We start from the raw sequence: 26,409 nt of genomic DNA, 5'->3' as shown, positions 1-26,409 counted from the left end.
TTCATCTTAGATTGCCTAGAGTAATATATGAAGGACCAGATTTCAATGAATATTCATTCACCAGCTTTGGGCATTAGTTTTTCAAAATGTTTTCCTTATTGAACTGGTATTAAAGGATGATCTCATTTATTTTTGATTATATCAATGCCAATACTCCTGTGGCTTCACATCCATTTTTTTTGTTTGTTTTTTAGTTACATTTATTCTTTACATCTTCTCCTCTCAAGTAGGAACTCTGATCCCTTATGCCTGAGGCTTTTCCATCATCTTCTCTACCTTCCTTAAACAATTCGTAGTTTGCTTTCTATCCATGCCAGAAAGCTATTTCTCCAGCCCCAGAGTATAAATAAGGCTTTCTAATTCTGTACTACATTTGCATATATCCTCTAAGAAGGATTTGCCTGCACAGAGCAAAAGAATCACTCACTGTTTCTTAAAAGTGAATCCACAGATTGCCTTTTGTCCATTATGATAGTTGATACCATCAAAAATAAGTACACTATAAATAGTAAGCAATGCCCAAATTTTAAACTCTTTATTTGACTTTTTTGAGTACAGGCTTTGGAGTCCAACAGGCTTGTGTTTGAATCCTTCTTCTTATCCTTACAAGCTGTGTGACCTTGAGAAAAATAACTTAATGCCTATGTGCACTTGGCTTGCTGGCCTGTAAAGTAAGAGTGATAAGCCTCATTCCACAAGCCTGTTACAAGGATGCAGCGAGAGGAGGTAAAGGACACAGCTCGTGATGGGCAGATATTCTCAAAACAACTAAGGTTACTCAGCTTGCTGGTGCCCCCTCCCCATTCACCCTAAACCCAACTAATACAAACAAGAGCTGCCATTAAATGAGCATTTGCATTCCAGATACAGATCTTATCTCCTGCTATAAACATTCCCTAAGGAAAATATTATCTGTCATCTCACAGATTATAAAATGGAAACTCAGAGATATTAACCAATTTGCCCAGGGTCACAGAGAGGAGAGTCCAGGAAACCCCAGGAAAGTTTGTCTGACTCTAGAGTTTATTCCCTTAACCATTTCAGTAACTCCCATGCAGCTAATGACCTTAACCAACTAAGATCAAAGCCCTCAAAAGAATTGCACAGCATTAGTCACAGTAGCCAAAACATGGAAACAACCTAAATGTCCATCAACAGATGAATGGATAAAGAAGGTGTGGTACATATATACAATGGGGTATTACTCAGCCATAAAAAAAGAACAAAATAATGCCATTTGCAGCAACATAGGATGCAACTAGAGATTATCATACTAAGTAAGTCAGAAAGAGAAAGACAAATACCATATGATATCACTTACATGTGGAATCTAAAATATGACACAAATGAACCTATCTACAAAACAGAAACAGACTCACAGACATAGAGAACAGGCTTGTGGTTGACAAGGGGGAGGTAGGTGGGGGAGGGATGGATTGGAGTTTGGGATTAGCAGATACAAACTATTATATATAGAGAATGGATAAACAATAAGGTCCTACTGTAGAGCACAAGGAACCATGTCCAATCTCCTGGGATAAACCCTAATGGAAAAGAATATTAAAAAATGTATATATGTATAAAACTGAGTATCTTTGCTGACTTTGTTGTACAGCAGAAATTGGCACAACATTTTACATCAATTCTACTTTGATTAAAAAAATAAAATAATTGCAAATAGATATCTAAAGGAAGTGGGTAGTAAGTATGGGGAGTATTGTTTATTTCCTACATTTGGCCCTGTTTTATTTGCTACTGGCAAAACACATGAGAACCATCCTTGATTCCTCTTATTATAACATCTTTCAATTCATCTGTAATCCTGTCCAAAATATAATCAGAATATAACCACGTAGCAGCACCTCCACCTCTATCATCCTGACCCAAAAACCCTTGCAGTAACTTCTGGGATAGATTCTGTTGTCATTCCCACATATTCACTATCCTTCCTGTGAGATTTGTTGACCATAGGCATGGCCCTGTTTTGTTTTGGTTGCTGTAATGCATGTGAAAATGGCACATCGTTCTTTTGAGCAGAGTCTTCAAGAGCCATCTTGGGTTCTGTCACCTTTCTTTCCCCACTGCTGTGAGCCTCGTGATATCACATATTGGGGCTGTTCTTTCTGTATAGATTGCAGACAATATTGATGGCAGCAACAGTCAACATCTAACCTGAGCAAGAAATAAACCTGTGTGTTTCTAAACCACTGAGATTCTGGAGTTTCTAGTTTTTGCAGCAAAACCTAGTGGAGGCTGACTAATAAAGCTTTTAGCTGCTTCTATGTTTGCCTCCTGTACTGCCTACCACAGCCAGAGTGATTGCTCCTAAACATGAGTCAGATGATTTCGATTTCATTCCTTTGGAGTAAACTCTCAATGGCCTCCAATTTCACAGAGTGAAATCCAAGTTCTTTATCAGATCCTGCACCTGCTATCTCACTAAATACATCCTTTCCATTGCTCACACTGCTACAGTCCACTGACATTCTTGCTTTCCCTCCAATAGACCAAGCACTACTTCATCTCTTTGTTCATCTCTCATTTCTTTGTTTATCCTTGTTACTTCTTTCAGGAATACTCTTATCTGACAGCAAGGCTTACTTCCTTAATTTTGAGGGGTGGTGATCTCTGCTTAAATGCCACATCACCAGGGTCTTCTCCCACCACCCTGCTGAAAATAGCATACCTCTAGCCCTTCTTTGCCTTCAATACTGATTAACATTGTCTTAAAGGGATATTTCCATGTGCCATGTGGTGTGTTTATTTTGGTCTATTTCTCCACACTAGAATGTAAGCTTTTTGAGGGTAAGAACTCAGTTTTCTCCATTGCTCTGCCCCTAGGATGTAGAAACTACTATGGAGCATTATAGCTGCTCATTAAATATTTCCAAATGAATAAATGGACTCTTAAAATCATTAATAGAAGAGAGACACAATCTGCCTACTTGTGTCCCCATTTATTTCTCTACTGACTCTTTCAGAGGACAGCACATTTCTTCCATCAAGGGCCAGGTGGTGAGTATTTTAGGCTTTGTGGGCTATATGGTTTCTGTGGCAAATATTCAACTCTGCCTTTGTAGCCCCAAAGTGGCCACAGATAATATGCAAACATGTGGATGTGCCTATGTTCCAACAAAACTGAATTTACGAAAGCAAGTGACAGGCTGAATGTGGGCTGCAGAAGATAGGTTATCAGCCCCTGGATAGGTCTGATCATTGGCCTAAGCAAATCTTAAAATTTGACTGTAACCAAAGGTAAATGTAATTTTGTATTACAGGAATTTGAATGTTGATTCCATACTCAATAGCCCGGTTAACTTTAATAATTTCTTGGGCAAAATTTCCAATCAAGATCAAGTCTTAAATTTTAAAAAGTCTTTCAAATGATAGTGTAATTAGTCTTTGACAACTTTGGCTATATGCATACTGCTCCAGTTGCTGTTAATAATGAATGTTGATCATAGACCCAACCCATCACGTTTGGGCCAGTGAGAGTCAGGCCTGAAGGTGAGTGAAAACCCAAGGGCCTATCTCTCTTTATCTTTAGCCAATGAAATGTCCATGTTTTTCTGGGCCTCCTCTTACAGACATCTGTAGAGAGTTCATGCCCCTACCTGTCTTCCTAGCTCTCTGGGTGCGGTTCTCTCTTCCCACAGCAGGGATGTTGGTGTACCCTGAACTGCCACAGGGTTCTGGGGTTCCTAGAGTTTCTTGACTGATGTATCCTATTTCTTCCCTTTTCCTACCTCTGACATTGTACATGTTTGGTCTTGTGCACTTGACCAAGGACCCCATGTTTGCAGTGAAACCTCCAAGCTCACTGGTTACACTCTTCTCAGCTCCCACGGGGCCTCTTACCAAGGCTGGACTGTGTTTTCATTTGTCACATGGTTTGGGCTTCTGGCCTCTTCCTAGAGGTAAAGTGGATGCCAGGGGTTGTGTCTGGGTGTCACCCACATCCTCTACCATGGCAGCTTCACAAATGACTTCATTCAACTCCCTGCCCTCACCCTGACTTAACAACTCCTTGCATATATAATACCCTACCATTATATTTCTAGAAGGAAAGCTAAAGTGTGGCTTTAAATTTTTCAATTATAATATCAGTAGCTAACATTTATAGAGTACTCACTGCATGTCATGCACTGTTCTAAGCCATGTCTGTATGTTAAGTAAGCTCACTGAATGCTTAGAACAACAGCATGCAGCGACCCTACTTAATATACAGACATGGCTTAGAACAAGAGGCTCGGCCTGTAAGGGAGCTTCTCCTGGCCTTGCAGCCAGTCACTGCTGGCGTACTGGAACCCTGGCCGTCAGCCCTAGAGCTGCATTCTAAACTTCTATGGTCTCCTTTCTCTCTTTCCTTCTCAGCCTCTCCCTCCTCCCTCCCCCCATCTCTACCACAACTCTAGTCACCAGTTTAGGAAAGCTTTTGGAACATTTAAAGAAAACATTTACTGAATTTCATCTAACAATTTTAGCTGGGAGCACCTGAAAACTCTGGAAGTTCCCTTTTGGTTTTTCATACCTTTCTAATACTTTGCACGGAGCACCTGATCACTGAGGATAAGGTTAGTCTAGGTTTTAAGTTTGGTTCTTTTACATAAGCTGTCCTCAGTGGACAATGGATTTGAAAGTACCTGACTGCTCGACTGCTCCTCATTAAGCCCAAATCATTTTTTCAGAGACCTCTAACACTGGATCCAATAATCTATAAACCATATGGCTCAGTTACCAACCTCCAGGGGGAAAAACTGCCCTTGAAATCTTTTACCCTTGACGGACAACAGCAGGGTGTATTTGGATATCCATTTTATGTGAGCACGTATGTGGCAGTTAAATTGCATCCTAAATTATTACTCTCTCAGAGAATAACACTTTATTTTCAGAAATGCTCCATTTAACCACATACTCAAATTTAATATATTTTAATTATGTATTTCATCACTTTACTCAGTTTTCCATCTTATGCAATTGCTGGTTGCAAAGGAGGGGTGAGAGAAAGGAGCAGCTCGGGGATGGAGAAGGTGGGTGGGGATGGGTGTGGGGTGGAGGAGACTGAGTGGAAGCAGAGAGTCTGCAGACCACGTGGCAAACTGTTGTATGTCATGACCATTGGAAAGGCTCAGGCAATGAGGCAAAGAAAGTGAAGAGCCGATATATGGGATATATAATAAATAAATCCAGAGTGAAAAATAAAAAAATCTTCCATAAAGAGGCTGAATTATAGCACGTCTGTTTTCCCAGAGCACAATTTTTTATTTTGGCCCAAGAATAAACAGGCGGTAAATGCCAACAGGAACTTTTGCTTTTGGGGATTTATCATAGATCGCATGGAAGCTTTCCAGGTTACATAGACTCAGAGCAGATAAACTGTGTGACATAAAAATGATGAACTTTTGCAATTGGTTTATGTTGCTGCTGCAATACATGCTGTGGCTATAGAATATAGTCTGATTACACCGTGAAGATCAGGTCCAAATCTATAGGATAGCCCAAACTGGCAAACATTGGGAGAATCTTTTCACCACCTACCGATATATGGAATTTCACAGCAAAAATGGAGAAAGGCAAAATTCATTTATCTGATGAACAGAGGCAAGAAAGACTAAAAATGAAGGCTATACTATAATTTGTCTATTTTCCTGGGGATGGAAAAAAGTCATTAAAAATTTATTGAGCACCTACTATATGCCAGATTCTTTTTAAAGTGCTTGGGACAGATCAGGGAACAAAAGAAAGATCCCTGTCTTTTGTGGAGCTCAATGCTCTTATTGACAGAAGGACACAGACAATAAAGAAAGAACATGATAACTGAGTAAATTAAGCAGAGTGGTAGAAGGTGATAAGTGCCTCTTGGTAAATAGAAGGAATAAAGTGGTGGGGAGCCTATCAGGAGTGTGGGAGTACTGGTCACAGTATTAATTATGTCCCAGGATGCCTCCTTGAGAAGGTGGCATTTGAGAAATGCTTCGAGGAGGTAAGGGGTGAACCATGCAGATACCTGGGGGAAGAGTGTTTCAGGCAGAGGGGCAACCTTGCAAAGGCTGTGAGGCAGGACCTACCTATCATGGTCAGGGGACCACACAGAGCCCAGCCATGTGAGTGAGGGGAAAAGGGGTGATGAGGGGGAGAGAGATCACATGGAGCTTTGTCCCCCATTTCTCTTTGCATCCTGTCTTACAAAGTCATTTTACACAGTAGTTTCTGGAAAAGCAGACTGCCTGCTGATAATCAGGCAGAGAGGGCTGGGACTTGGGTGAGGCAAGTGAGGCGTGAAAGTGCAAAATTTAAAGAGACACTCAATCTCAGGTGCCAAGTCCGCATTTATATGTCAGTGAGAATAAGCACCTCCTTAAATTTTGCATGAGAGATGCTTCCTTGACTCACTCTAGTCCTAGTCCTGATGCAGAGAATTCCTGCTCTGTGTATTTGTCCACAAAACAGGCTGGCATTTCTAGTCCTCACATTCATCCCCACCCACCACCACCACCACCACACACACACCCACATCTCTGCCAGAATTATCTATCCTGCAAATGCACAATAGCAGGAAGCAAAGCTGTACCAACCAACCACCAGGATGACGAGTTTCCTGCTCTTTTTTGGCAGCCCCCCCCACCCCCAAGTCCAGCAGGCAGTGAGAGGAAGCAGAATTCTGGGCTAGATTTAGTCTTTCAGTCCCTAAATCTGTCAGCAAGTGTGTGTATGTGGTGGGAAGTTGTGCTTCCGGAGCCCAGGAATAGATGCTCAATCGGCCCATGACTCTGGGATCACAGATGTGATTGAAGGACCACTTGTACGGTCCAGTGAACAGGAAGAGCCACTCTAAGCTGACTTGATGGCCAAGGCCAAGAAGCCAAAGTTTCACACAAAATAAATATGGCTTAGAATGTGCTTTATCTCCCCCCACCACCCACAGTCTCCCCTTCCCCCAAAGGAAATCAAAGAACCTCGAGGATTATAAATGCTTAAGAAAATATAATTGCTCCTCACAGGGACTCTTGAGGGGATGGTGGGTGGGGGTTTGGGTGGCCCTCCTGGCAGTGGGTGTGTGCACAAGGCCATCAGTCCCCTAGCTCAGCAACGGCTCCATCAGGGTGTGCTGTCTCCCTTTCCAGGACCCTGTCCATCCATCAACAGATGGATGAGCACAAATTGCATCCACTCCACACAAGGGTCGTGTGTCCCCCACTTTTTTAAAAGAGCCCAATAGGTTAGGGCTGGTATCTTAGCTGACGAGGGACCATGGCAGGAGCTGGGAAGGTGGGGGACTATGGAAATGGAACAGTAACCCATTGATTTTCCATTAAAGAAAAACCAAATGACATTAAGAGGGCTCAACTTCAGAAGCAGATACAAAGATTTTGATCAGAACTAAGGTCAACTCCATATTAAACTTTGTTGTAAAATTTAATGACGGGTGCTATTTTTCACTAATTGCTATGTAATAGCCTAAGTTTCAGAAATCATGAAAAGTCAACTTCACAACATAGCAAATATATTTTAAGGTGCTAATATTCCTTCTGAGCACATTTTTATTGCTGTCAAGTATAGTATCTTTGATCAGGAAATTCATTTGTCTAAACTGAAACCTGGCTGTCCCTTGAAAATCTTGCTTCTTTTTGCTGCCCTCTCAAAAGACAGATGTTTATTTTATCACATCCCAAGTGCTCCAGGGCTAAAGGCTGGATATTGGAAATATTTTTGCTCCCAATGCTACTTCTGAAATATTACCTTTCAATCTTCTTATCTTAAAAAAAAAAAAAAAAAAAAAAACCAAACCCAGTTTTCATGCAGCAGCCAAACCAGCTTGTACCACTTCTTCAGTTCTGCCATCTACTGAATGTCCCCTCCTTCAGCAAAGACTTTGGCAAGTGGTTCACTTTTTCTTCATCCAGAGCTTTGTCACCAGTCTTGGTGATGTTAACATCTAACTCATCCAATATTCTGGCCTCTCAGCACTCCAACCTCCCCATTTTCAATGGCCTTCTCCCCAATCCACCTTACCTACCACCCACTTGAGCTCTGTTTCCTTGGTTACTTAGGGCAAGAGTTAGTGACCCAGAACCAGTACTGCCCTGAGACCCAAGTAACCCAGGTAATGGGGCTCATGCCTTGGGACCCTATGCTCTAGAGTTATCCTCTGGCCCTTCTTTTGTGATCCCTTCCAAAGAGATGAGAAACTTGAGTCAGCCAAGGGAACATGTCGCCAAAAGCCCACATATCCTCTTTCTAGACCTCTCTCTAGTTACCTAGGACACCAGATTTCCCCAGCCCAAATGACCCCAAGTTCCTGCGGACAGCTCTTTGCAGGGAATGTGAATAGAACCTGGATATTTGGGCTTGGGTGTCCAAATATCATCATCATCATCATCATCAAGAAAGCAAAGAAGCTAGAGAAACATGCAATAATATTGTTGAATTTCCCAAAGAACATGGAGTTCAAAAAGCACAACACAAAATAATGCATACTACAGCATGAATCCACTTATATCAAGTTAAAACAGTGGTGAAACTACATTGTTTAGAGCTGCACATAAACTAGTACAAATCTGAAGAAAAGCAAAATAGTGATCACTATAATGGTCAAGAAAGTGGTCATCTCTGGAGGTAAGGAGGTCATTCTAATAGGAATAGGTACATGGGAGTTTCTGGGGTGCCAATAATTTTCTACTTCTTGCTTTAGGTGGTAAATACATGTGTGTACACTTTATATCCATTGGTTGAACTGTACAGATAAGTTTTATGTATTCTTTATGTATGTTATATTTCACAAAGATAAAATGCAATAAAAAATGAGTGTTAAATAGACAAATAAATTGATATTTCCTCTAACGAGACAGTTTCTTTAGATTTTGGTTAGAAGTTCCCCTGATACCAGTTAATCATGGGTGAATTGTTAAATTTTAGCCTCTGAAATTGCATAGATGATTAATAGCCTATGGACTTAATTGGGACCACTGGGACTTTCCACCTTAGCAGACTTTACCCAAAAAGTTGTCAGGTCTCCCCAGCTTCCTCTCTTAGCAATATTCATTCACTCTACCTTGAAGGATATCTCCGTGGTCATGGTGAACCCATGGGTGATGACTGGCTCCTCTTCTGCGGTCCTTCCCTTCCAGCAGTCCAACTCCACACAGCGACAACCAGACAGGAGCACTTGGCGATACATCTCGACGGAGGAGTTTCCAGCCAGCTGGCCAGCTGTAAAACGCCAACGAAATGAAGCTCAGACTCCCACAAAGCAAGGAAGACACTGGTGGCTTCCTAGAAAAGCTCATCAACAATAGGAAAACAGAGTTCAAGACCTTGAGCAGTTCTCAGTCTTTCTCCTGCCTCAGCATACCAGAAGGTAGTGGCACAATCCCAAATGGAACTGTGGCTTCCTAGCAGTGGTTTGGGGAAGAGAGAATAGAAGGAGGAGAGCATTGTAACAATAACAATAACTCATGTTTATTAACGGCTTACCATGTGCCAATTATAGTTCTTTGGACTTTACATATATTACTACATTTAATCTTCATAAAAATCTACCTGGTAGAACTACCTTTACTTTTAAATGCTTATTTTCTAATAATGAAAATAGCATAGAGCATATTATTTGCCCAAGTTTCCAAAGCTGGTAAGTGGAGGATCAGGATTATAACTTCAAAACTCAGTCTTTTAATTCTGACCCTCCCTATGAAGGGGTATTGTTGACAGGCTATTCTATTATAAAAGTCAAACCTTCTGTCATGTTTGTCCAAGGCACAAATGCTTAGGATAGCTAAATATTCTCTTAGCAAAAGTGAAATAAATTTGTAGGAATAAATTTAAATTTGACAAATGAAGTATAAAACTTATAATTACAAGACAGTGTTAAAGAAACAAGACCTAAGTAAATGAAAAGACATCCCATGTTCATGGAGCAGAAGACTCAAAATTGTTAAGATGGCACTACTCCCCATATTGATTTACAAATTCAATTCATATCCAGATCATATCTGGCTTTTTTTTTTTGCACAAATTGACAAGCTGATCCCAAAATTCATATGGAAATTTAAAGGACTCAGAATAGCCAAAATGATCTTAAAAAATAAGGAAACATTTGGAAGACTCACACTTCCCAGTTTCAAAACTTAGCTACACAGCTCCAGTGATCAAGACAGTGTGGTCATATATATGGAATCTAAAAAAAAAAAAGGTTCTGATGAACATAGGGGCAGGACAGGAATAAAGACGCAGACTTAAAGAACGGACTTGAGGACACAGGGAGGGGGAAGTGAGAGAGTAACACTGACATATATACACTACCAAATGTAAAATAGATAGCTAGTGGGAAGCAGTCGCATAGCACAGAGAGATCAGCTTGGTGCTTTGTGACCACCTAGAGGGGTGGGATAGGGAGGGTGGGAGGGAGACGCAAGAGGGAGGAGATATGGAGATATATGTATATGTACAGGTGATTCACTTTGTTATAAAGCAGAAACTAACACACGATTGTAAAGCAATTATACTCCAATAAAGATGTTAAAAAAAAAAAAAGCGTGGTACTGGCATAAGATTAAACACATAAATCAATGGAATAGAATTGAGACCCCATAGATAAACTCTCACATTTATTGACTTACAACAAGGGTGTCAAAACAGTTCATTGCAGAAAATCATCTTTTCAAGAAATGGTGCTGGGACAACTGGATTGCTAAATGGAAAATAATGAAGTTGGATTCCTACCACATCGTATTAAAAAAAAAAAAAACTTGAAATCAATTAAGCTCCTAACTGTAAGAGATAAAATTATAAAACTCTTAGAAGAGAATGTAGAGGTAAATCTTTGTGACTTAAATTAGTCAATGGTTTCGCAGATATGACACCAAAAGCACAAGTAGCAAAGGAAGAAAATAGATAAAATTTATCAAAATTAAAAACCTTTGGAAGGAGAACTGAAATCCTCTAGTAAAGTGATAAGAATTGTAATAATCAAGGAACCCAAGAAATCTGAGGGCAGAAAGAGAAGCCAAGCTATTTCTGCTTCATTTAAGAAGTCGATGGAAGGTACTAATTTTTTGATAAGTTATTATTATTATTATTATTATTATTATTATTATTATTATTATTATTATTTTGGCTGCATCATGTGGCTTTCGGGATCTTAGTTACCTGACCAGGGATTGAACCTGAGCCACGGCAGTGAAAGCCCTCAGTCCTGACCACTGCATAGCCAGGGAATTCCCTTGATAAATTATTTTTAAAAGATTAATAATAGGGCCTCCCTGGTGGCGCAGTGGTTGAGAGTCCGCCTGCCGATGCAGGGGATACGGGTTCGTGCCCCGGTCTGGGAGGATCCCATATGCCGCGGAGCGGCTGGGCCCGTGAGCCATGGCCGCTGAGCCTGCGCATCCGGAGCCTGTGCTCCGCAACGGGAGAGGCCACAACAGTGAGAGGCCCGCATACCGCAAAAAAAAAAAAAAAAAAAAAAAAAAAAAAAAAAAGATTAATAATAAATAAGTTTTGAGACAAGCCCAACATCAAACACACAAATGGAAGTTTTTGCTTTTCCATATTAAAGATTTTCTGTGACTTATACACTGTAAGCTTCCATCATTTTTTTTAGCAGTCATTTAAAAGATGACATATTGATGAAAACTGTCAAAATGACTTTGAAATGGACAAGATCTTTCCAGTGGAGACACACAGGACAAAGAAAATGGGATTAAACCTATTGGTTAAATTTTATTTTTATATGCATGTCACAACATCCGATATCAGCATAACAAAAGGGTGACATTTTTCGGTTCTTTAGAGCCCTAGTAAATGCACTGAAAGGCTGATTAAGTAGGTTTGCATAATCACTTTTCTTTACTGGAAAAAATAGGACATTTTAAATACACAAGTGTTTGCAAAAGCAGAAATGCTGACAAAATAATCTAGAAAGTTCCTGATGCTAGATAATCAATTTGCCATTTAAAATTGCTTCAAAGTTTGTTGTAATAAAGGTCTTTGCTGCATAAAGGAAAAATGGAGAGTGGTAGTAAAGGGGAAAAGATGATCATTTATATGTTATTCCTAAACTTAAAGGAGGGCTACTTTAGCTAAAGAAGTGAAGAATTCAAACAATTATCAGGTTAATTCTTTAAAAATGCTAGCTCCTTCAGACCACTGAACAGCCATTCAAGAGTGGAGCAGATTTTCTTGTGTACTACCTAGGAAACTGTTTAAGTGTATTACTGACTATATCCAATAATGTGCATTTTCATTAATATTCTGTTAAGTGTTACTAACTTCTGTAAGGGAGTTGCCAGTAAAGAACTTGCCAGTAAGCAAGTTGCTTCAATCTAATAATAGATTGAAGGTAGAAAAATACCTAACCCACACTAGAGTGTTCTGTCATAAAAGATTCAAGAAGTTTCCAGAAACATTTCTTTGGATTTGCTTGCTATATATATATATATATATATATATATATATGAGAGAGAGAGAGAGAGAGAATAGAAGCAATTTGATGTACTTTTTGAATGTTGATCAGTTAATGTTTTGAAAGACATGGTAAGGCATGGGGTTAGAGATGGAAATGATTGCGAAAAAAAAGAATGGGGGAGGAGGGTGTATATGTGTTTGTGTATGTGTGCCTGTGTGCCTGTGTTGTGTTTATTGTCCAACATCTAAGCCCAAAATAATTCCTCTAAGGTAAATTTGTTCATTATTAAAATGAATAATCTGCATTAGAAAAGGAAATCTTCCAAAGAAAGCATTAGAAAATACACATTTATCCATAACTGTCCTATTGCTTGGAATGCATATTAGGTTTTCTGTATGTTTTCCTTCATTTATGGAGATTTTTTCCAAATATGTGAATTAATATTCGCCACTACTCTCTCGTTTTCCGCTTAGTCTCAAAGCTGATTTATTTTTCTTCCCTAAAATTCCTAACTCCTCATTATTATATCCTATCCAACCATTATATTTCCATTTGATTAGATCCAATAAATAAAGCTTCTGGGGCCAGGGGATTGCCACAGGTTTGGATTAATGATATGTCATGAGTCACTCAACCCTTGTTGTTTCTGAAACTAGCATCTGGCATCATCTCTGCCTGGCTGTGAACACCCTCTGGAGTACATTACAAGCCTATGATTGAACTTTGGAGCTGAAGCTCCATCTCAGATTAATTCATAATACTGCCCCGAGTCAGAGCTCTGAAACTTCTCACTTGACTGCATTCATTTTGGGCAGCTGGCTTCATTCACTTGAGCTTTGTCTCAGATTACCCAAGGCATCCATGGATGGAAGAGCCCAGAAAATTGAAAATAACAATGTGTCTATTAACACAAGCTTCTGAGAAATTTCTCATCTTGTGGAGTGTGATGATTAATTGCCTCTATTTATATTTATCATTATTTACTGTCTTCTCTTCAGTCTTTAGGGTAAGAAGTTTCCATATTGTGAAACTTTTGTTAATCCAGTGGCTTTCTTCAATAAACACTGTCCCCTTCAATAAATGGATATGGGAACCATTTCTCCTTGCTTTCAATGCTGTGAAACCAACAGCTACACTTGAGGGAACTATCCAAAATACAGAGGATGTGTTGTTCATCTTGACCGTCTCTAGGGCCATCAGTTTGATCTGATCTCTCTCTTCTACGTTATCTGTCTGCTGCCCCAGTAAGACCATTAAGGTCTATTTTTTTTTAATTGAAGTATAGTTGATTTACCATGTTGTGTTCATTTCTGCTGCACAGCAAAGTGATTCATTTTATATATATATATATACACACACACACACACACACACACACACACACATTCTTTTTTATATTCTTTTCCATTATGGTTTATCACCATGAACCTCTTTTGAACATAGATCCAATTGCCATGGGATGGCTTAGGCAAGTGGGCAAAGAACTTTAAGCATATGCCTTACTGATTACAGGAGCCTCATCACTAGGATATATGCATATTCTCAAGTATTCTCTGTGGGAGGCAAAATACTGGTTGCTTTGGATACAAAAATGACACAAGACATCTTCCTTACCTTACCATTTAGGTAAAGAGGCAAGTAGAAACAAAGAAGAAGGCTCTTATGTGCCAGGAAGTTTACACCCTCACTGCACTATTACACTTCTGGCTGTCATTTCTTTCTCTTTTTCCTTGCCAACAGAATAATCTATTTAGGTTCTGATATGCTTCAGGGTCCCCTCTCCAGCCCTGGGATAAATCTTAATTCTTCTCAGCCAATCACAGTGGTTCTGTGGTCCATGTTAGTACTTATTGTAGGGCATTGCTGTATGGTTTAACTCTGGGTTACATCTAATAGGGTGTAAAGAAAGTCTGCCGGGTGGGTTGGGGAAAACCTCACTCATACAAAGTGCCACAAGATGCGGATGTTCCCTGGGCCTGGAGCTTATTTTTTATGGAGGCAATGATCAGGGTGCACAGTCATCTTGAAACAATAAGAGGATGGGACTTCCCTGGTGATCCAGTGGGTAAAACTCCATGCTCCGAATGCAGGGGGCCAGGATTTGATCCTTGGTCGGGGAACTAGATCCCGCATGCATGCCACAACTAAGAAGTCTGCATGCTGCAACTAAATGATCCCACATGCCACAAGTAAAGATCCCACATGCTGCAACAAAGATCCCACATACCGCAACTAAGACCCAGCACAGCCAAAATAAATAAATAAATATTAAAAAAAAAAAAAAGGAAAAGAAACCATAAGAGGAGCAAAAAGATAGAAAGCATCTGGGTCTCTGATGACATCAATGAATTCCTGATTTAATCAACCCTCAACCACTCTGCTTCTGGACTTCTTGCTGTGTGAGGTAGTAAATTTCTTAATGTTTAAGCCATTAAGTAATAGTATCCTCTTATTCATAGCCCAAAAATACCCTGGCTGTTTCAATTTACTTTCATTTTCACATGAAGAAATTAAGGCTTAGAAGACTTAATTTACTTAAAGGCAAATTGAAACTTGGTCTGTTTATTTGCTAAGCTCAACTTCTTTCCATTCTACCACCCAACTTTCATAGGTTTGTGTGTGCTTTAAACCAAAAATAAATTATAAAAAGTTGTGGGCTTCCCTGGTGGCGCAGTGGTTGAGAGTCCGCCTGCCGATGCAGGGAACATGGGTTCGTGACCCGGTCCGGGAGGATCCCACATGCAGCGGAGCGGCTGGGCCCGTGAGCCATGGCCGCTGAGCCTGCACGTCCGGAAAAAAAAAAAAAAAAGTTGCATATGCTAAGGACTAAATGAGTAGGAGAGATGTAAAGAGAGGGAGTGACACTAAGCATGGGTTGGTAGTGGATTGGCAAGGGAAAAACTATACCTTAAAGGATAAAACTATACCGTTTTTTGAACTTTTCTTCAGACAAGAACATATACCTTAGGAGTGGAATTGAATAATCAGATAGTTTAATTCATCAGAGGGATAACTAAAACCTCCAATCTAATGTTTTACTTCCCAAGTTGAATAAAAATGTTAATTATTCAGAGATATGCCACTTTGCTTTTCCTGAGTATATGGAGCCATTATCTCCCAAATGGTTTAGAGTATGGAAAGATTTATGAAGAGCTGAAAAACTGTAATTGAAATGAATGCACACTGTTCAGTCCTGAGAGAATCTTTTTTTTTTTTTTTTTTTTTTTTTTTTTTTTGTGGTACGCGGGCCTCTCACTGTTGTAGCCTCTCCCGTTGCAGAGCACAGGCTCCAGACGCGCAGGCTCAGCGGCCATGGTTCACCAGGCCCAGCCGTTCCACGGCATGTGGGATCTTCCCGGACCGGGGCACGAACCCGTGTCCCCTGCATCGGCAGGCGGACTCTCAACCACTGCGCCACCAGGGAAGCCCCGAGAATCTTGTTTTGAGTCATAAGGGTAGATTCCTCAAGGAAAAACAATAACTTAAATTTCCATAATCACTACCTGATGTACTGCCAAGTCTATCCAAAACCCTAGAAAATGACCATCATAGTTAAACATCAACTCATTCTGTGAATGTATTTCTCTCAGTGATTGGATTTTATTTTTCCTTCTGGGTGTCTTGACAGTCAACAAAGGGGCAATAATGAGCAGAGAAATAGACATCATAATAATAATGCATTGCTAAATTGATTGGTTTTTATACTGTATGTTTAATCTCTATGGTTCCTTTGAATGCTCAAAAGAAAACATTCCAAATATTAAAGTTCTCCTTATTTGAATTTATACTGGCATTTCTCAGGAATACTTGTTCTTAAAATGCTCCAAGGAAGTACCTAGCATGGTCATGACTGGGGGAGGAGGGTTGATCATAACATTAGTGTGAGTGAATCTGTGAGCTTTTTTCCCCTATATTGGAAACATACTGCAGTAGATGCCAACCGTTTTTTGAATCTAGCATTTTAAAATCTCATTTGAACAGGAAAACTTTTCTTTTTCCATCACATACCCCTTCCATGAAATAACGTCTCTGTAGAAAATATTTCTACTTGTTCTGGAACTGCTTGTAAAGTATAAAATCTAACTCATTTTCTAGGTATTGATTTTAACATTTAACTGGATTTTATCGGGTTATACCTTGGTTATAATTTTATTTTATAACATTCTTAATAGGCTTTGGGAAGTTTGAATTTCTATATTATAGATGTTTACCCAAAGGTCTCTGAGACATAAGAGTTCTGACTCTCTATAATTAAAACAAGGACACTAATAATATCATATGGAGTAAAACCAAAATTTACCTGTTAGAAGAGGATTTTAGGCAAAACCTCAAGAACCTATATTAGAATTTATATGTAAATTTTAAAATTAATTATATGGAATTCTCCTTAGTTCCCCTGCAAGAAGATAAGAGATTTTGACTGGTATTGGGACAAGGTAATATTGTAAGAATGGAGATTTACATAATGCAAACCTTGGTATGAAAATATATGTCTCAGAAACGTGAGGAAGATAAGTTTTAAAAAAAACCTTAAAGATCAGAACATGGTCTAACATAGGTAACATAGCTTTAAAAATTGAATATTTAAAAAGATGTGAATTCTAATCCTACTAGAAATTTAAAAATTGGGGAGAGAGTTGGTTTACTTAGTCAGAAATCATGTATATCAGATGGTCATAATATGAAATCATTGTACAGAAATTTGGAGACAGCTCTTTGAGTTCTTTCTTCAGCAAAATGTAGAGTGGACCCTTCTCTTTTACAGTAGCTGAAAACTCTACTTTCTGAAAACTATTGGCCATTAATATGGTAACACCCCAAACCCAACTGACACAATGGAGCCAAGTTCTCTACCATATTTGTGCTGACCAAGTTAATCAGAGAGAGGGCAAATGAATGACTCTGGAAGAAATTAGTTGGACTAAAAATCCTTAGTAAAATGCAGTTAAAAAACAAAAAGAATGCTGAGAAAAATTGAACAGTATTTTGTAGTTCTATTGTTTGTGTTGATATTGAACAATTTTCTTGGAACTATTATTGTGTTGTCAGTAAAGCAAATGAGTAATTATGTATAATTTGTTAGGTATCAAGATTGATATAAGAAGCACAGCTATAGAATCAAGAATTTAAATTGGAAGATAGGAGTAGAAATCTTTATGTGAATTATAGTGCCTTAACAAGAAGAAAAATGTATCTTTTCTTGCTTTGTTCACTGAAATGGTCCAGAAACAACATTCCATAGCACAGCGTTCAAATTGCTGTTACCCATATGCATATTTTTTCACACTAAAAGGAACAAGGGATCGTTGGGGGAAAAGTCTGATTCCATGCGTGGTGCAGAAAGATGAGCCTGGAAGATCTTTATGTGCCAGAAAACAAGGACATTTTTCAAAGATCATTGGGTCATGTCAAGAGGAGAGAGAAGCCAGCCTAAAATATGTTTCCACTGACCAAAGCTGAGATGATTTGAACATCAAAAGGAGAATAGTGGCTGTGGTTGAGTGAACCTATGTAAACTCTGAAAACTTTGTCCATAATGATATGCAAAAAGGGAAAAATTAATATACTCTGGAAGAAGGTAAAAAGAATAGAACGTATATATACCCAGTCAGTCTTGTCATTCAGTCATTTTGGTATCATTGCCTGATTTGTTATATGGCAAATAATACAGATACTAATGGATGTAAATATATTCATTTTTGGACTTAAAAAAAAAAAAAAACTATTGGTAAAATTATTGCATAGTGTGACTTCCAGATAGATAAAACAACATGCAGTGTCCAAAATTTAACTGAACATATGTTTAAGTACTTTTAAGCATTTTGGGGTCCTAAGTACAAGATAAATGCAAGATTCAATCATGTGTCAAAGTCTTTAATGTTATATTCCTTAGGATCCTGTCAAGTCAAAGATCTAGACTTTTACCTGAGGTTCTATAGACCTCCTCAAACTTGAATGAGAAAAAAGATTACATCTTTAACTCAAATCACTATGTGCAATTTAACATTCTCTTAAGTTATGAATGTAGGCCACAAATCACTGTAGTACTAGCAGGACAGTGACTTTGTCACCAGTAGAAATCACAGATCTTTTCATATCATATTCCAATTGTTGCAAATATCACACATATTATTTATGCAATTTTTAAAAATTGTGTTAATAAAATATATACAATTTTATCCAAATTTGTTTTTCAATATTTGATCAAAATATTTCAATGGAAGTTTTTCCTCTTTAATTCTATGTACATTATTTTATGCGTTTAACATTCTTAGAAGGGTCCATAGGCTTCACCAGACTGCCAGATACATCAATGATACCAAATAAGATTAAGGACCTCTGGGAAGGAAACAATCCTTTACAAATTCTTAGCTATTTGAGTGGGAGCTGCAAAATTTTTGTAGTAAGTCTAAGAAACTGAATCCAAGAAAGTGGGCAAAGTGGACACTCTCTTCTTGAAGCTATGAAACCTGTAGTAATTTTAAAACTGGGCTAAGGGGCTTCCCTGGTGGCGCATTGGTTAAGAATCTGCCTGCCAATGCAAGGGACATGGGTTCGACCCCTGGTCCAAGAAGATCCCACATGCCGCGGAGCAGCTAAGCCTGTGCACCACAACTACTGAGCCTGTGCTCTAGAGCCTGCAAGCCACAACTACTGAGCCCACGCACCACATCTACTGAAGCTTGCGTTCCTAGAGCCTGTGCTCCACAACAAGAGAAGCCACAACAATGAGCCCATGCACTGCAACGAAGACCCAACGCAGTCAAAAATAAAGACAAACAAATAAATAAATAAATTTATAAAAAAAATAAAACAGGACTAAGAATATTCTGACATTCCTCCCATTGAGAGCTGTGGTCCATGTCCCCTACCTTGAAGCTGGGTAGGTTTGTGACATGTTTGACAAATAAAGAAAGAAGTGACAGTATGGAACTTCAGAGGCTAAGTGCAAAAGAGCAATTAAGCTTCCTCCATGTTCTTTGGGGACACTTGTTTTTGCAGCTATAAGCTGCCATGTAAAAAGTCTACCTACCCTGGGGCTGCCATGCTGTGAGGAAGACAAAGACACATGGGGAGGCCAATTTTAGGTAATTAGGTCATCAGTCTTAACTGAGCCCAGCTGTTGGGTCACTAGCCCAGGTCCAGACATGTTGGTGGTGAAACCTCCAGATGATTCCAACAACCAAGGCTTTTGTGTCACCCCAGGCATTCACTTCCCAGCTGTACCCCAAGACACCAGGGAACAGAAACAAGCCATCTGCTCTGTGTCCTGTCTGAATTCCTGACATATAGAATATGGTCAAAATAAAATGGTGGCTGTTTTATGTCCCTGTGTTTTGGTGTGATTGGTTATACAGTAAGAAATGACAAGAATAGGGTTTAGGATGAGCCAAACATGAATCTAATTAGTTTTAAAGCATGAATCTCTTTTAGTAGGTATGTAGTTGAAACAAAACAGGCTGCAAGTAGCATGAGAGCAGTCCGATTTTCATGAAGAACATGCAAGTTGCAGTTCAACTGCCTGTAGAACTCAGAGTGTATGATTCTGACAAGATGGTCTCAAATGATATGGAATCATCCTGAAGTAGCTCATTCTAGCAGTCCAGGGGCCACATTGCTATCTCTGTCCAAGAGTCATTTCTATTCTAAGCTATTTTTCACCAAGTGTGGGATACCAGGCTAACGCTGGATTTGATGCTAGCACAACATACATTTGTGCCTAGAGGAAGGGATCCCCTTAAGGAATTCAGAAGACTGAACTGCTTATTTGCCAGATGGCTGAACCCTGTGAAATTCTCTTGAACACTCTCATGAATACCTAGTGCCTGGACCTCCCTGCCATTATGTGTATGGCATTGCTGGTCTATCCTACCACACAAACCACACACCCCTAGGCAATGAGCCACAAGCACATCAAAACCTCCCCCAAGGCACGGCAAGTACCTATAACTTACAGATACCAAATAAGACCCCAGACTTTGGTTGCATTGTGGGTCTTAAGGTCTGGCAGTCTTATATTCATTTGGGTGATGAAGCAAGAAAGTGACAAAGTTTTGAAAAGTCCATTTTTTTTAACCAGTAGGTTTGTTTTTTTTTTTTACAAAGTCTTTCTAAGGCTGGTAATAAGAGAGTATTCTGCAAGAAATGTATTTTGATTATAAAAACACTTTTAGTTTATTGAAATTGGTATTTATTAAAATTTTTATTCTAAACTATATTGAGATAATATATATTATATATACGTTTTAATATTTTTAATATGTTTAATATGTTTTAATATTTAACAATCTACTAAAAACCATGGCAGTGCTCAATTTAGGGTTAAGTTAGGAAACACACTCCTTTATTATAATATTTGCAACAAAGTATGTATAAGTTGTCACTCACAAAGAAATTTGTTTATATCTAAAGCCCTGTCCACCTGAGCAAAATTATTAATTTGCCTTGAGTGGAAGTTATTTAGGACAGAACTTTCCTGTAGATGAAAACAGTCCAGAGAACTAGGTGGCTTTATAAGTGGCTTGAAGTCTACTGAAGAAAGAATTCAGTTATGCAAAAATTCCATTGGTCTGAAGATACCAGATATGAATATATTTTAGATGACATGAAAACTTAGGAAGAGATGTGAAGAAATGATACTGTTGCTTGTGAGTGGAGCCTCTGCTCATGTCATCCCAGTTCTCAGAGGCTTTTCACAGGAAGCGAAAGGAAATACGCCTCCATTTCTGAACAACAGTAAGCAGAGGTTTGTGACATTTGGTGAGACTGGCTAAAATAATTGTCAAAGAACTATGAACTCATACCTGTGAGGTAGGTGTTGTGTGAGGAATTAATGAAATAGTGAGTAAGTGGCTGAGACATATCTTCATTCAAATCCAGTTTCTCAGGTGGAACGACTCCATTTTCTTCTCCACTCAGATAGCGCATAAATCCATCCACTGATATCTGTCCTGGAGGAAATGAAGAGTTAAGAAGAATGTGAATGTATTATTTTCATGGGTTTCTGGCGTCATGTTGCTTTAACTTTTTTTTTTTTTCCAGAAAACTCTGGTAGCATCCAAGATGGAAGAAGTAGCCCCAATTGCAATTTAATGTGGATAAACAGTAGTCTAGGATCATGCTATTTCACTACATTTATCTCCAAATGCCAGAAATAATAGAGGAAAATGTAGTTACATGAGTATCACAGACTTTCAGAGGAGTTAAATACCTGAACACTGATCTCCTGTTTTTAAATATAAGAATGCTTATCAACTTTGTGTATGGACAGCAAAATGTTATTAGTGCTTATCTCTAGGTGATAGAATTAGGAGTGCACTTCCCAATGTTCTATCATGAAAATATGTTACTTTTATAATTAAAAGAGTTATTCACAAGTGGTTTTATTATTTAAAATAAAGTGAAAATGTTTTCAAATAATGATCTTTTTTCTCTAAAACAGAAAATAAAGATGACCATACTGAGGAATAAAAATTTCAATGCTCATAAAAAAGAAGGTCTTTAAATTTCTTATTTAGAATGACTTTACTTCAAATGAAAGAAATATGACTCACTTTATTTAGTTTATTCAGATTGTATTTAGAATTTTTCTTTTGTTGTAACCTTTCTGATGTGACTAATACTAAATACTGAGATAATTCTTTATTAAAGTGAATTTTATATAATACATAGAAAGGGCCATCTTCATGATTTTGGTTCATCATCATAGTTTGTTTCTTCAACCTTAACAATCAAAGCCACAAACAAACAAACAAACAAAACAAACACAATCACCAGTGCATTTGTGAGCAGTAAAGATCTTGCTAGTAAATGTTAGAGGGCAGTAAGTTTTTTTCCTTGTTGAAAAAGTTTTGTATTAATATAAAAGTGGTATATGTTTATGGAAGAAAAATTAGGAAATGAGATGAGCAGAGAGGAAAAGTAAAACTTTTCTGAACATGCCTAACTCTTCCTTCAGAGACAATTACTATTAAAATCTTGTATATGCTTCCAGAAAAAAAAAAAAAAGTGTGTATACGTGTGTGTGTGTGTGCAATTCTTTTATGAAGCTGCAATCCTATATATCTGTATATGATTTAGAAACTTTTGTTTATATTAACTGAACAATATATTATGAACACTGTCATAATTATATAACATTTACGTTTTATATATTATAAAATATATAGCCCTCACATAACTAGGTAATATTCCATTATCTTTGGCATTGTCTCTCATTTTTCACTAGTATAAATGACATTGTATGGAATACTCTGGTAACTGAATCTCTGTACAAACTTTTAATTATTTCCTGAGAATGAATTTCCAGGAATAGAATTGCTGGTTCAAAGACTATGCATATTTTTAAAGCTTTTACTACACATAACCAATTTGCTTTCTGTTAAAGTTCTAGCAATTTACTCTTTCACCAGTGGTTTGCCTTCTCTTCACCCCTATGCCAAACTCGTAGGGATAAACATGATATCTAATAATTATATTTTTTATTGATTTGAGCATTATTTATTCTTGTATGGTAAGAGATGTGTCATCTGCAAATGGAAAAGTTAGCACTGACTGTTTACCCACAGTGTAAATCTTTTTACATTCAATAAGTTTATCAAAATAACCGATGAGTATGTTTCATAATTCTGGAAACATTCTCGCTAAATCACCTTTAATATTTTCCAGGAATAAATAAATAGAAAGAAATTTGGTTATTGGCGTTTGACGAGTGGAGCTGTATCTTACAAAAAGAAAAATCTTATAGATGCCATAGTTTATACCTCCAAATAACCATCACCTACCAAGGTGATCTTTCCAATCATGCTGTCATTGATGAGAACACTTTGGTTATTGCCTTTTAAGCCTTCTTTTGAAATTCATTTATGGTGGAATGCATATACTCTTTCAGACTGGTTTCAATTTTTGGAAACAAACCAAAGTCAGTGCCTCTTAGGGCCAAAGTTATCTCAATAGATAGCTTTCAACAATATTTTGAAACATGAAACATTTAGAGATAAAGTATTTTTTTAAAAAATCTAATTTCTTCATAGTCTTCCTTTTCGTTCCTTTCATTAGTAGGAACGAAAATCATAGAGCAGGTATACAAAAGATGAAGATCTGAGATGCTTAAATTAAGCTTTAGAAGCCAGGGTGGCCCATCCTCTCGAGCATCAGTGTTACTGGAGTCCCGGGTCCTGGGTATTTCCATGCTTTGGCACTCGAGAGCTGGCACTTTTTAAAATAGAAAAATGGGTGTTATTTTATTTACTTTTTTGTTAAGTGACTTTCAGTCTTCTGTTTGAGGTTTGGGGTGATCCTTCATCTGCATTGTGGACAATAATCATTTTACTCTGATTTATCGCCATCTTGTCACCTTCTTCTCAAATGAGTGTCTATTCCTCCCTCCATCTTTCCCTTCCTTCTCCCATCTCTTTACCTTCCACTCACTTAACAAACATTTATTGAACGCCTGCAATGTGATGAATACACAGAAAAATAAAGCAGAGCAAAGCACAGACTATGCCTTCAAATAGCTCATAATCTAATAGAAAATAAGACCATTCACCCCTTGAACAGCAGGCATGCGCTCCTCCAGAGCAGGATGTGTGTTTCTATCTTTGTCACTCTTGGAATCTACCATGATTCTCTGTGCACTGTAGCTGTAAAATCAGCACTTACTTTTGACAATTAGTGATTCAAAAGAGAAAATAAATGGTTTTGAAACCGTGAGATCACCAAAGATGGCATAATTTTGATTCTTTTATCTGATTGGGTCAAATCATATAAAATTATTAATATTTGGTGTTTTTAACTTATGCAAATGACAGTTTCATACATCTCAATTTCTAACCACAGCTGTTCCTCAAAGGACAGGCAATAAATGCAAGTGGCTTTAGGGGCCAACAAAATAAAGTAATGTGACTCCTGGAATAAAGTGTACCCAAGTAAAACTCACAAGTATATGCTCCTTCTAAAGGCATGCAAATGACAGCAATACAATATGGTGTGACCAAGACATACCATCTTTATGGTTCTGGTGGAGGCTGTGTTTGTATCTGGTATCTTGGGAATAAATATCCCTTGGTGTGATCAGCAACTTTTAAAAGTAATTAAAACAAAACATATGCCAATACGGCATGGATAACAAATTAATTTTAACTTTTAGCATGGATTTCCATTATATTGTCTCCAGTGCCTTCTGGGCACTTCAGAAAAGTGGGGGTATGCAAGCTATATATTTGTTATTCTCAAACCAGGATATTATAATTAAGTTATGCTCTGCAACATGCCAAAGAACATGTGTCAAAGTTTTATTTAATTCATTAATGAGAAAATCAGGACGATGACAAACCCATTTCAAAGAAAGCTATGGGATATTGATACATACATATATGCGTGTCAGCAAACTCTCCCCCCCCCAAAAAAAAACCCCAAACCTATTAAAATATTGCTAAATTGAATATAAACCTGCTTAAAGTCCTAAAGGTCAATTAATATAATCTTTGGGTTACCTTCTCTACTTTTACTATTTCCTAGGAGTCGAAGATTTTAACAGAGTTTTTAACATAGATTAAAAGTAGTTGGGCTTCCCTGGTGGCGCAGTGGTTGAGAGTCCGCCTGCCGATGCAGGGGACACGGGTTCGTGCCCCGGTCCGGGAAGATCCCACATGCTGCGGAGCGGCTGGGCGTGTGAGCCATGGCCGCTGAGCCTGCGCGTCCGGAGCCTGTGCTCCGCAACGGGAGAGGCCACAACAGTGAGAGGCCCGCGTACCGCAAAAAAAAAAAAAAAAAAAAAAGTAGTAAAAACAAGAGTTAGGTGAATCAGTGTTTGTAAGCATTATTTACAATTAATTATGTCAAATAATTTAAAAATCCCCCACTGAGGAATTTACCTAACTTTGAATAGGAACAATATATGCATTTGGAGGACAGTTCAGAATATGATTGTAGACTGCAAGTAGGCAGAGCAACTTTTCAACCCCAAAGCTCGCCTTGCTAACTAAAGGAGCAAATGTGCAAGACTTTTGATATACCAAATGACTAGGCAGAGTTATGTCAAAGTCAAGAAAAGCCAATGAAAAAGTAAAGATCAGGAGTTGGAGGTTTATAAATTGCAAGGCATCAGCTGAGGGGTCAAGAGTTCATTTGCAAAAATGTAGATGTTTTTGGCATAATGAATTAGCCTAAAAATATAGTTCTGACCAGTAAAGGCTTTTGGACGAAAACAGACCCTTAGAGGATTTTCCTTTGTTGCATGTAACCTACAGCTGGAATACTGTTGTTGCTATTGACTTAAATGCATCAGTACTTTTCCACCAACCCGTCACTGGTTTTGCGAAACTGCTTACGATTTTTTTTCAAGTCCACTAAGGCACATAGAAAAATTAAAAGCCTTGAGAACTAAGATGGGAAAAACAGTTTTTCTAAACCAGTCAAATTAGTAACAGTACAAGAAATGCGGCTTCCATTCCTGCCAGCAGTAATTGATCAGCGACAAACTCTTCAACCATAGGATCAGAAAACTAGATGGGCTCTTATGTCTCTTTCAGCTCTAAAGTTCTATGAATTCAAGTGGTTTAATACACTCTGGATGATTACCAGCTAAATTAAAACAAAATGTCCATATTAGAATGAGATTATAAAACATCAAACCACAATTAAAAACAATGTGATGATTTTCTGGAATAAAAACAACAGGAAGAAAAGTTAAGTTCAGAAGGATAATGTCAGCTGACAAAGGCTAAAAATAAAGTCCTTTCTATATTATCTTAATAAAAGATTGATATGCTTCCAAGTGGACATGCCATTCATATAATGACACCTAAAGATCTTTATAAGCATTTATATTATTTGAACCATTTAGAGCCAAAGTAGGAAAAATATAAGTCTCAAGGAATGGAGAAAACACTGCTCTATGAAGCTTTTTCGTTCAAAAGAAGTTCTAGTGTATATTGAAAAAGGAAGGCTGGTGATCAAATGTGAAAAGATCTGACTTCAGTGGGGAGGAACCATCTTCAAAGGGAT

General features: G+C 38.2%; 1 protein-coding gene across 2 annotated transcripts in view; it reads right to left on the bottom strand.

The window, feature by feature from the left end:
- Window positions 1-26,409, bottom strand: part of PLCB1 (phospholipase C beta 1) — a 699,301-nt gene that overhangs the window by 146,866 nt on the left and 526,026 nt on the right. For both annotated transcript variants that reach the window (XM_081257138.1, XM_081257139.1), the window contains exons 10-11: window positions 21,207-21,353; window positions 9,053-9,210 (exon numbers count right to left, since the gene is read on the bottom strand). In XM_081257138.1, the coding sequence (XP_081113264.1) occupies window positions 9,053-9,210; window positions 21,207-21,353 (305 nt within the window). The remainder of the gene's footprint in view (window positions 1-9,052; window positions 9,211-21,206; window positions 21,354-26,409) is intronic.

This window comes from Mesoplodon bidens (assembly GCF_964165515.1).
Source record: "Mesoplodon bidens genome assembly, chromosome: 15".
Taxonomy (NCBI): Eukaryota; Metazoa; Chordata; class Mammalia; order Artiodactyla; family Ziphiidae; genus Mesoplodon; species Mesoplodon bidens.
The sequence above is the reverse complement of the archived record's forward strand: the minus strand, read 5'-3'. Positions and strand labels throughout refer to the sequence as shown.